The sequence below is a fragment of the Coffea eugenioides genome, chromosome 4 (genome assembly GCF_003713205.1).
Source record: "Coffea eugenioides isolate CCC68of chromosome 4, Ceug_1.0, whole genome shotgun sequence".
NCBI lineage: Eukaryota > Viridiplantae > Streptophyta > Magnoliopsida > Gentianales > Rubiaceae > Coffea > Coffea eugenioides.
The window spans coordinates 10,898,925-10,911,302 of record NC_040038.1 but is presented as its reverse complement, the minus strand read 5'-3'; the positions used below and the strand labels follow the sequence as shown (position 1 = coordinate 10,911,302).

The following is a 12,378-nucleotide window of genomic DNA, read 5'->3' as shown; positions in this document are numbered from 1 at the left end:
GGGCAAATTTTTTTCCTTATAATTAAGGGTAAATTTTGATTTTCAAAAGAATGACACTATATGTTTACATCACACATTTGTCCCCCCACATTATATATTGTAAAGATGTAAAGCTATAGATAATTGAAAGTGTTTATTATCATAAATTTGGGAAATGTTATTTGCTCTCTATTTTTTGTTATTTGTACAAGCATTATTTATTTTATCATATAGTCTAACAAATAAAAACTATATGATTAAAATGACAGCGAGAATGTGGTTAACAAAAATGGAAGTATAAATAACATTTCTCATTTTAAATTGCAGAATCTTGGGTACTTGCTTATCTTGCTACGTGGGTACTTACTTCGTAGGAAAAAAAAATCACATTAGAACATGTATCCACTGTTGGAGTAGATGTAGCCTGAACAATCTTCACACATTGTCTTTTATGGAGTTTTCACTGCATTGTTTTCCTTTTTATGATCGTGGCTATTTACTCCTCTTGTAAAGCATCCATTGAAACCAAATAGGCACTTTATGGTTCATCTAATGTTTTTTTCTCCTTGAAACCAAATTTGAACGAGTTTTTTTTTTTTTTTTTTTTATCTAGTTTGAAAGTTATCGAATACAAAAAACTGTTCAACTTTGGATTGACTAGTTAATGAACTAAATTTGAACGAACTCTTACTAAGTAATCAAGTATCAAATAGTTTGGTTCATCTTTCAACCCTAACTACTAAGATTACTTAACATTTTAGAATTGAAAAGAAAGGAAAGGAAAAAGGGGAGGCAAATAGCCAGAGTATATGAAAGATTTCTCATTAACTCGCTCCTTTTCTTTTACGTATTATTATTAGGTGTGCGGCTAAGGCACATATTAGAAAAATTCATTGTTAATAAATAAATTCAAAGTACAAATCACACCTAATTATCACAGATTAAGTTCAATTAACTTGAATTTATACTACATAAGTTTTTTCACATATATTTCAGTCAATCCTCAATAAAAAATTTTGAAATAGATCATTAAATTATTCCTACATACAATTCCATGACTGTTCTAAATTCCATGACTCCTGCAAAAACCTTATTTCAGATACAAATAACCAATGGCTTCATGATGCTTTGTGGATAAGGAATTAAGAATATTAATTTTTTCAGGCTCAAATTGGATGTAAAAGTACTAAAATTCTTGGGGCCTTGCTACAAAAGTTTAAAAGTAGGTGGGGTACATTCCAAATAGGGGAAATCACACTGGATCCAATCCATTTCCCATACCGTCCGTGTTGAATAAAAAAGGCCCTTTCAAATTCATTTCACCATCTCCTCCACTACTTCTCCTATAAGCATCCTTGGATCCGTAAATCCAACCCTTAATATAAATAAAATTAATTTCATTTTCCAAAACCTCTTCGATTAATTTCATTTTCCCAATCAATTTTCTTTCTTCTTCCCCCAAGGGTTTCTCCTCCTCCTCCTTCTTCATCTTCTTCTTTTGCTAACTTTCGGGGAGAGAGATTGAGAGAAAATGGCGAGGGTTTACAATAATTGGGAGAGGCTGGTTAGGGCTACGCTGAGGAGAGAACGGCTGCGGTACACCGGCCAGGGACACGAGCGAACTTCCAGCGGCATTGCCGGCGCTGTCCCCGATTCTCTTCAACGAACCACCAATGTCAATGCTATTCTTCAAGCTGCCGATGAACTTCAATCGGAAGACCCCAATGTTTCCAGAATTCGTAAGCTTTTTGCTCATATTTATCTTGAATTTGTTTATGTCCAGCTCGTCTATTAATGATTTTGAAGTCCTAATGTTGAGTTATTATACTGATCAAAAACTTATTTCGCGTCTATTCCTGTGTTAGATGCATTAAAATGTATTTAGTAGAAGAATTGAGAGTTGTAAGTGGTTGAGTATATAATATGGAAGGATTGCTAATATTTATAGCTGCGGTGTTGAATGTTGTAGCATGACCATAGCTTAACCAGGTTATAGAACGAGAACTGCTCAATGAAAAGTTTGAAAATCAGATAATTGCAAAAGTAGTTGAGAAGAGCACGGAGTGGTGAATTGATCTTGTATTGTGGAATAGTGTTTTGGCAGATTTAAACATGTGGAGGCTGATAACAGGAGTAAATGAGAGATGAAGGGCTTTTTATAGTATGAATTGCATTGATGTTGTGGAATGAGCTTTTGCAAGAAGTATCGTAGTACAAGGGAAAATTTAACCTTGACAAGTCATAATGGCAACTTGGAGCTTCAAGATTCTGTTTTTCTTTTACAATTAGGATGTAGTTTCTTAAGTTTGACTGTTTAGGATGTAGTTCTACATGCATTGAGAAAAATTTGTGCTTTATTGCCTTAGAAGAAGTTGGTCTTCCATGTGTCCTTAGGGGTCACATACTTCGAAACTCTCGTCATCAGAACAGAAGATTGTTAGGTATCATGTATCAGAAAGAATGCCTTTGGATCTTCCATATGTAGAGATTACAAGTAATTTTTATGTCTGTCTGCTGGTAATTTATCCTGCTTTCTGGTACAAAAAGATTTTGACTCTGGTTTTGGTGAGTATGGAATCACTTATGGAATGGATGGGTGTTTCATTTCTCAATAGAATATAAAATGACAGCTTAATGGCCGCTGTCATTGTTATTGACAGTATGTTCATTATTATCGTTGATGTCTACTCTTATTCTGAAACCCTTGGAATTTAATTCATAAAAGTGATTGAGCAATTTATTGTATGGTTTTCTGAGATGCTGCTCTTGTTTAGTCTGTGAGCAGGCATATTCTATGGCCCAGAATTTGGATCCCAACAGCGATGGTAGAGGTGTTCTTCAGTTTAAGACTGGTTTAATGTCCGTCATCAAGGTACGCTCTTGGGTTTGAACACTTTAGATTGGTTCTATGTTTTCTAAAGGAAATAATTTATAGATTTTTGCTGCCATGTGACCTTTATACATGCAGGTATGCACAGATAAAAGGAATAGTGCTAGTGGTGAACAATTACCTTGCTCTCTGCAGGGATATGTAGACTTATGAGAAATTGAGAATAATTGTTGGAATATTGTTCTTTTGGCTTACTTTGGTGTATCGCAATGCAGTGCTTTAATTTTTTCAACCTTGCTTTTTAGGATTTGAGTTCTTAAAGATGAGAATGTGAAGAAACTGTTGATATTTGTGCAGCAAAAACTTGCCAAGAAGGATGGTACACCGCTTGATCGTAGTCGTGATATTGAACATTTGTGGGAATTTTACCAGCGCTACAAAAGACGAAATAGAGTAGACGATATCCAAAAAGAGGAGCAAAAATGGCGTGAATCTGGAACCTTTAGTGCTAATGTTGGAGTGTACGTCCTTCATATGCTTGTCTTGGTTTTCTCAATTTTACTTGTATCTTATCATATGATGGCTTGACAAATTAGACCTTTGCCCAATATGGTACTCTGAAATCATGATTATCACTATATGTCTGATTTTGCATTTTAAAATATGGATGATATTTTTGCCTTACATGACATGAGAAACTGAGAGGATGTGAAATTTGGAGTTAGTTTGCACATTTCAAATTGGGCATGAATACGTATCTGTGGTTGAATATTCAATGAAAGTTAAGTAGTTGAGAAACCTTGCTACAAAGACTAGGATTTGGTATTTGATAGTAGAGAAGAATTGTATATTTTGTCCATTTGTTTATGTTTTAGTATAGCAGAGTGTTGTCACTAATCTGAGGTGGAATATCATATCTGCTTTTTTTTGCTATTATTTGAAGCATCTCAAGTATAACTTGTGTGGTTCTTATGCATGAATGTTGTGGTATTCTTCTTTCAGAACTCATTTATAGATTGCTTCTGTTTACTTACAAAAGCTGTAATATGCTTAGTAATTGAATTTATTTATCTATATCAAATTGTTTTAGCTTATCAGAAATGAGAAAGGTCATTGCCACCTTGAAGGCTCTAGTTGAAGTGATGGAGGCATTAAGTAAAGATGCTCCTGAAGGGGTGGGAAAGCGTATTCAGGACGAGGTACTTATGCTTTACTTTATTTCTTTTGTCTGTGAAATCAGGAAGCTTTTCCTTGTGCAATATCATAAAATATAGCTATATCTGTTTTTATTGTTGGTTTTTGTATTCAAAGTGTATGTTTTTAGGTATTCACTGCATCCATACTTCAGCTTACTAAAATTTTCCTGATCATCTTTTTTGGCAAACATATTAGCTCTGATTACGTTGCTAAATGAAGCAACAGTAATATATACATGTGTGGTTGGGTTTTTGGTCTTTATAGAGTCCTCAAAGAAAGCTAGTTTAGTAGTATCTGGTAATATGTATGTTTAATATGTAGCTGAGATTTGAATGGCTTTTCTTCTTCTGGCGTTGTTATGCTGTTACACTTTTTGGTGTTTTTACTTCAGTTAAGAAGGATCAAAAAGTCAGATGCAACTTTATCTGCGGAGCTCACACCATACAATATCATCCCTTTGGAAGCGCCCGTATTAACCAATGCTATTGGATTTTTCCCTGAGGTAAGCTGGGAATTGAAAGGCAGAAAGAACTGGAGGAGTTTTTTTTTTTTTTTTTTTTGTGCTGCCATTTATTGTATGATTTAGTGTCAGAGCAAACTCTGCTTGATGATATCATGTTGCTAATGACTGGCTATATCTTGAGTACACCGTATTATGGTAGTCATCCTATCGATTATGTTGTGGAGGCATTTGAAGGCATTTTTACATGTTACTGTATTTTAATGAATAATTTGGTTACTCTTTATTTTCTGTCTAGGTGCGAGGTGCTATATCAGCTATTAAATACACTGAACAGTTCCCTCAGCTTCCAGATGATTTTGAGATTTCTGGACAACGGGATCCGGACATGTTTGATCTTTTGGAATATGTATTTGGTTTTCAGGTTTGGTGTTTCTCTTACATCTCATAAGATAAAAATGTTTGATTGCATCTGTCTATTGTTCCTTATTGAGGTTCAAATGTTGAGTCATCAGCAATGTGGATGCTTCATACTTCCTGTTATTGTGTGATTATGAAAGAATTTCCACCTCATATCACGTTTTCTTTTTAATGTTTGTGATTTTTGAAAGGTTAAAAGTATTTTGTCATTTGCTACTAACAATATGTAATTTGTCACTCACAATGTGTGTGTGTCTTGCTGACTTTCCAGTGAAAGATTTTGTATTGTAGGAATCCATTGAAACTATAAACTTCTGCATCTTTTTGGAAAATTAGATGTGGTCAAATTGAACTATTTTTTTGCAGAGGAAATGAGATATAAGGGTCAAGCTTAATTACTGGCTCATGAGGAAGAGCTGCAGTAGCTTCATCTAATGTCTTTTTTGCCTTATTTACTGTTTTTGGTGAAAAAAGCCTCTCCAAGGGGATGGAACAAGTAGAAGCGGAAAAAGACACATCAACTTTCTAACAGAGTTGGTTTTTTCAACTGCTGATTTCTATAAGATGATGGATAGAAATTTCACCAAGAAGTATAAAAGAGAAGCATTTATGACTTAAAATTTGATGACTTAAAATTCTCAAAGAAATCAAATTCAAGGTTATGGAAAAAGTTCCAGATTCCTTTCATATCCCCATTTTGTGTAGTTGTTGGAAGTCCTTGCAGCTCAAAGGTTGGTGAGAAGACAGAAGTTTTCATGGTTGCATCACAAGCTTGACTAATTGTCTATAGATTTTTTACCCTGTCCAAATTACCCAGAATAATCTTCAATAGGTTCATTGCAATGAAATTGTTTCTTGGTTCCATGGCTCTGAAACCTTTTTTCGTAAATTTTGACAAATTTTCTATACATTGCCACGCTTCATGAGTAGTACTGGATGAATTTTCTAAAACCTTTGGCCTATTTAGAACAGGTTGAAAGGTGCCTATCAGTTTGTTTTGCTTGCTTTTACATTCTACATAAATCTAGATAAGTAATTTTTTCAGAAGCATCACAGTTGTGAAAATTTTGATGGATGCTGGAACCATTGGCTTCCAAATCAGTTTGTCTAGATCAATAGGATGAGCATATTAGAATCTACCAAGTGCAGGATTATTGCGAGGAAAAAGGCCAGCATCATTTTCTAACTGCAAGAATCAAGAATATAGATTTTGGTGGTCTCATTAGATTCTTTGGATTTTTTCGTTGTGAGATTTCTAGAAAAGTCTAACATAGAAGAGAAATTTAGATGACCAAGACAGGAGAAAAATGATAAGTGTCTGTATGTAGTTATGATAGATCAATTTTTTTGGCAGTGATTTGCTTAAAGAATCCTTGCCAATCCATTGGTCTTTGCGGAACAAACCTTAGAACTGTGCTCAACCATGGCTAGCTTGGCTCATCGATTAGTTGATTAAGCATTTCAGGTTTAGGCTTTCTCAGATACTAAATGAGCAGGCCATTACTTTGTTCAGTCAGTTAACAGTAAAAAGTTATTTTTAAGCTCCCATCGGTAAGTTATGTAAAGCTAAAATTTGAATTGGAGCTATATTCTTGATTAATGCACCAGGCTTAATTATTGCTCAAGGCCATTATGGCTCATTTAATAGTTTTCTGTTTTGGACATTTTCATATGTTGCCAAAATTGTTCTCGACCATGTAATAAATGACAATAATCGGTGCACTGTACTAAACATAAAAGTTTGATGTAATAAATACAACTGCAAAATTTAGTTGAAAAGCTTAACTGATATTAAGTGGGATGTGAAGTTAACTTTTTAAAGTTGTAATGATTAGCATTATCCATCTCTCCATTTACTTAATGGTTTCATTTTAAGTGCTAAAATGAGTATTAAACGGTATTCAACTTGGGCTTTACGTAAGAGCTACCACAGCAGAACAAACATGCTTATGAATCTAAGGAACTGGTTGCTGAATTGCTAGAGTTTGTATATTACCGACAGTTGAGAAGTATCCCACTGTGAACTTGATGAGAAAAGGTAGTATTGATACAACTGAAATGTAAGATTGTCATACTTTGACAATCATAAGATGAACTTTCTTATTTCCAAAGAAGAGCCTTTTCTTCTTAATAAAACATGCGATAGATTCTAAGTAGGTTAATCTATGGTTTACTTCCTTTTTCTGTCATCTTATAGAGGTTGTGAGAGATTTTAATTTAAGAATTAGCATTTTTGTGTTCTAGGCAAAGCCTGCTGCACATAATCTCATTTTGGAGCAAAAAGATGCGATTTTGATCTACAATTTGTTAATTTAATCTCTCTGCCATTTCTGTCTTTTGATGTTTAGGAAACAAGGATCATTTGTATGTGACTTGTTCCTTTTGCAATGTCTACTGTGCTACATATTCATCTGTGAATAAGGATTAAAGTTTTTTATTTGCAGAAAGACAATGTAAGGAATCAGCGTGAGAATGTTGTCCTTGCTCTAGCCAATGCACAGTCACGACTTAGCTTACCTTTTGAAGCTGATCCTGTGAGTTAGGCTGTTGACCTTGAAGATTTATCTATTTGTTTGGTTTCTTTCATTTACAATGCACTTAATTTTTAGGTCTACTTTCTCATGCTATTTTGATATTATCATCATCCTGATTTAATTAGAAGTTCAGTTGGTATATTTGCATGCAAATATGGAAATCTCCTTGTTCTTGCTTTTTACATTTTTAAGTTAGAAAAGTTCAGCGGGAACTGAGGTACATTTAGATGTTGTTATACAGTAGTTCCTGGCCTAGTATTTTGGAGCTTCGAGAGTTTCTGAAGGGGTATCTCTATTGCTCAAGGAATGGACATGCTATTTTATACCCTGTTCTTAGAATGCTGCTTGCTGTTAGTCAAATACATGGTATATGCCGTTCAGGATGTTAGGCATCATTAACATGGTGACGTGTACTTCCTTTGTTCATAACTCTCACTTGGATGTAAAGATGTGGGGATGAGAAAGAAATGAAGTTCTCAAAATGTACAATGAAACTCGAACATGGAAGTATTTCATGACCATGAAATGTTGATAATTTAGGATTGGGCGTTAAATATCCTATGTATGAGAGACCCTAAGTATGGCACATCATTTGTGTTGCATCATAGTCTTGCTTGAGACTGTTAAGACTGTCATCACTTTTGTTTCTCTGGAATAATGCTGCAACATCAGAGGAATGGTCTCTCTGACAGTTGAAAGCCTTTGGTAATTGTGTTGGGTGTTGTTTGCAAGGGATCTTTTGGGTGTATAAATCTTAGGGTAAAATACGTAAAACCCCCATGTGGTTAAGGAAATTGACACGAAACTTCCTCATTGTTTAAAAACTCCCACATAACCTCCTTGTGCTTTGGACTAATTTGGAAAATGGATGGAAATCATCCAAATTAACGGCGTTTGAGATGCACTCGTGTATTAAGGGAGTTTCAAGTGATCTTGTCAAGGACAATTTAGTATTTTGCAGTGTTTTGTCATTTTCTTTTTTTTTTTTTGTTTATTTTCCTTCTCCATTTCTTCCCTGCTCGCAACCAAACTGGTCAATAACACCAAAATGGTCAACGACACTGGTGAACACCAATCATCATCAGTACCGCCACTGATCACCAGTAGCTCCACCATCACCACCAATCACCAGCAACTCTACCACCAATCATCACTGATTTCAACACTCAATGATCCCAAAATAACACCAAAAATTTTCCAATTAGATAGAGCACAAAATAACAATAAAAATTCTCAATCTAATAGTCTCAAAAAATTAACAAAAAGTTCTCGATCAATTGATCCCAACCTAACACCAATTGATCGTGAATGCAAAGAAGCAGAATAGCGGCCCTCCGGGGAGAGGGGATTGGGAAAAACAACACCAACAACAACAAGTACCATTCCTTCAGAGATCGATTCTGATTCAGCAGCAGAGACAGTAGCGAGAATCAAGAATGGAAGAATCAAACGGGCACGGCAAAGCTTGGTACTTCGATGCCCGAGTCCCATGCCTGATTGGATGGTACGGGAATGGCTCACGAAGAGAAATCACCAAGCTATCCTTCTTCAACAATCAGCGAGAAAGAAGATGTAGCTCGGGGCGAGGGAAGGGGATTTCACTCCTGAGTTAGCTAGTGGGGGAGACTGTCTTTAGATAGAGAATGCTGCTGTGCCGGAATCCAAGATGGCGAACAAGGCGAGGCCGATAGACCTCAGCCGATCCACCGTATAAAAGGCTGAGTGCCTAGAGCATCCAAAGAGAATGGTATGAAGGCCTTTGATGCCAATATGCTGCTGATTCCACTTCAAATAAGGCAATGGACGGGTTGAGTTCCCTGGCTCCGTCTTAGCTCCGAAGCTAGGAAGCTCGAAGATGGTATGTGGGATGAAGCCGGAATGACCGCAAAGCCCAGAACGTTCTGACATTTCCTTGAAGAAGATGATACATCTTATAAAATTTCAAATGAGCCCCTTAGTTCTACCTTTGTTTCAAATGAAGGAAGAAAGTTTTTAAAACTTTAATTGAGCCCTGAGTTAAACTTCGATTCAGTTTGTAAATAGGGTTAATATAGGAAATTTACATCTTTCTGTCAATTTGGATGATTTCCGTCTATTTTCCAAATTAGTCCAAAGCACAAGGAGGTTATGTGGGAGTTTTTAAACAATGAGGAAGTTTCGTGTCAATTTCCTTAACCACAGGGGGGTTTTATGTATTTTACCCTAAATCTTATCTTGTTTGGTTGGGGGCATACTTTGCATGGTGTTTATCTTTCTATTTTGCATGAACAAATTTCGTAAGCTTCACACAATATCATGTTTCAATTTTTTTATTGAATTCTCTCTGCCATAAGATTTTTGGATATACTGTTCTTTGAGATGGAATGTTGTATGTTTCAGCCAAGCATTTGTGAAATATTAGTTTGAAAGAAATCTTTTAGTAATCGTACATCTTTCATTTGAAGGACAATTGTTGGAGTAAATGTAAAGTTGCTTTATTTTGAATTGAGACCTGAGGTTGATCTATGATATAAGCAGTCTCTTTGCATGCAAGGTAGGCATATGTGGTTCTAGTATCTAAACCCCTTGAACTTAAATCTTCTTTTTCTTCATCTATGCAATATTTTCTTGAACATAGTCTTGGGCTCGAGAAAAAAAAAGAAAAATGGATCTGCATGGAGCCAGAAGAAAGCTATTTTTATGATTTTTTCCTCTTTTTCCCTATTTGGAGGCGCCCATCAAAACATTGATTTATATGTATATTTATTCGTTCTTCAGCTCAACCACTGTCTTTCAATTGATGCACATATGCATGGTAAAAATGTTTTGACTCTTAGTGGTCAAGATGTCTTATAATCAAATTCAAAGTTCAAACACTGAAAATTTGGTAATTTGATAGTTTTTTTAAAGGGAATTGGTGGAAATTTTTCAAGGTGTTGTTGTTAGGACTCTGTTTTAGATTTTCACGCTTAAAAAACTTAAAAAGGAAGATTTTATTAGGAGCATCTCATACTTTTTGTGTTCATTCGGTGTATTCATGTTTTGATATTCACCAACTGTATTGAGGAAAGTGTTTGCTTCAAGGGATGAAATTTTGAAAACCCAGTAAAGCAGATTGAACAGAATTAAGAGATCTTGTGAAAGAAAAAAGTTGAACATTAATTATCTAGGAGCCATGCCTTTGCTATAATCTGGACATGAGATTTGCACAAATTTTAAGTTTAGATATTGTGAAATGGTTGACATTTTGTTTCAATGCTCATAGTAGTTATTCATGTGGAATACTAGGCTATTGTTTGGTACCAAAGTTCAATTTTGAGTTTATAGAATCGGGACAGTGCCAATGTTTACAAAGATAAAGTATTTATTTTCCTGATATATCTAGCCTTTGAAAATGCTACATGGAAAAAATGTCAATGGATATTTAAGAGCAAATGCCTGAAAGAAGTGCTGAAACAGAATCTTTTGATGTTGAATCATGTCTTCATTTTGGGTCAGCAAATGGCAAAACACCTTCCAAACCTATTCAACTCGGAAATCTGATTGCGTCCAAAAATGGATTGGTAAACAGGCACCTAGATTGGTTGCTTAGTCTCCTTGAATTCTTGTTTGTCTGTTCATTTGTTACCTCAAATCCCTTTTGCCCTTTTCATATATGCTTAGTTATCCATCTATTAACATCATGTGCAAATTGATATAAACTACATGCGATTCCATTGCTTCATTAGTGCAAATTTATTTTATGCTTTTTGAGTAAATAGAAGGTAATCCATTGTATGTCCTTTGCAGAAAATTGATGAAAAGGCTGTAAAAGAGGTCTTCTTGAAGGTGTTGGATAATTACATAAAATGGTGCAGATATTTGCGGATTCGTCTTGTGTACAATAGGTGTACTTTGCACTCTGAAGAATTTGTAGCCTTTTTACTAAGTAGATTTATCTTATTTCATGTATTCAGCTTATGTAAAGAAAATTTTGCACTTGTGGTGTTGATAAGATAATTCTCATCTTATAGTGCCAGTAATCAGTTCTAAGCCTATTCTCTTTCAGTTTGGAAGCCATCAATAGGGACAGGAAGCTTTTTCTTGTTTCTCTGTACTTCTGCATATGGGGTGAAGCAGCAAATGTCCGATTTCTTCCTGAATGTATCTGTTATATATTCCACCATGTAAGTACTTAATGCTTTTTTGTCTATGCTGTTTGTTTGCGTGACATGCTTTGTTAGGAGTTTTACTGTTTCTATGGTTCTAAAGATTTTCTGTTGGTCCTAAAGAATATTACTGTGTGTTAGGCAGCATGATTTGGACCTGGTTGTCTGTGGATGCCACGAGGCATTTCAGACCCAAATCCACTTTTATCTCTCACTGTCGTCTAGTATGTATGATGGTGATATTTGTTATCCAAGTCTAAATTCAGTTCTGAGTTCTGAACCATCAAATTTACAAACTTGAAATTTGTGAGGTAAATCCATGAAGTGTTCACCTTATCTTTTTGGCAATGGAATTGACTTGATGAAATTTGCTATTACATGTTCTATATGTATAGACGATTGTGGGATATTGATCAAATAAGTCAAATAAGTGCACTAAAATCGAAACTGAGGAAGATCTCTAGTTGAAAGCTCTCAGTCTTCCGGTCACGAAACAACATCGATGAAGGCATGTGGGTGCACTATTCCATGGTGGGGATTGTAGCTTTCTATAAATTTCCCATTTGTCATTTAGTGACTGAACTTTGCTTATTCATTTTTTTGAGGATTGACGAATCAAATGATATTTCTGTTCCAACTTTTGCCTCTTCTTCTCCCGCTGAATCAAATCTTTCCTTGCTGTAATGGTTCAGTTCCTATTAGTGTCCGTAATACAAGTTGAATCCCAGATTTATGTGTTGGATTCCGTTCACCTTGTGGTTGGGAACTAATGGTCGGCTCTGTGTACAAAGATTTTGGATTTGTTCACAATGATCAAATTATATTTCCTCT

General features: G+C 35.2%; 1 protein-coding gene across 1 annotated transcript in view; it reads left to right on the top strand.

Moving 5' to 3' along the window:
- Positions 1-1,346: 1,346 nt before the first annotated feature.
- The window catches only part of LOC113768831 (callose synthase 10), a 40,004-nt gene continuing 28,972 nt past the window's right edge, over positions 1,347-12,378 (top strand). Inside the window, exons 1-9 of the mRNA XM_027313338.1 lie at positions 1,347-1,718; positions 2,754-2,851; positions 3,167-3,330; positions 3,900-4,008; positions 4,398-4,508; positions 4,765-4,890; positions 7,331-7,420; positions 11,189-11,286; positions 11,448-11,565. Coding sequence (XP_027169139.1) covers positions 1,511-1,718; positions 2,754-2,851; positions 3,167-3,330; positions 3,900-4,008; positions 4,398-4,508; positions 4,765-4,890; positions 7,331-7,420; positions 11,189-11,286; positions 11,448-11,565 — 1,122 coding nt within the window. The 5' untranslated portion in view covers positions 1,347-1,510. The remainder of the gene's footprint in view (positions 1,719-2,753; positions 2,852-3,166; positions 3,331-3,899; positions 4,009-4,397; positions 4,509-4,764; positions 4,891-7,330; positions 7,421-11,188; positions 11,287-11,447; positions 11,566-12,378) is intronic.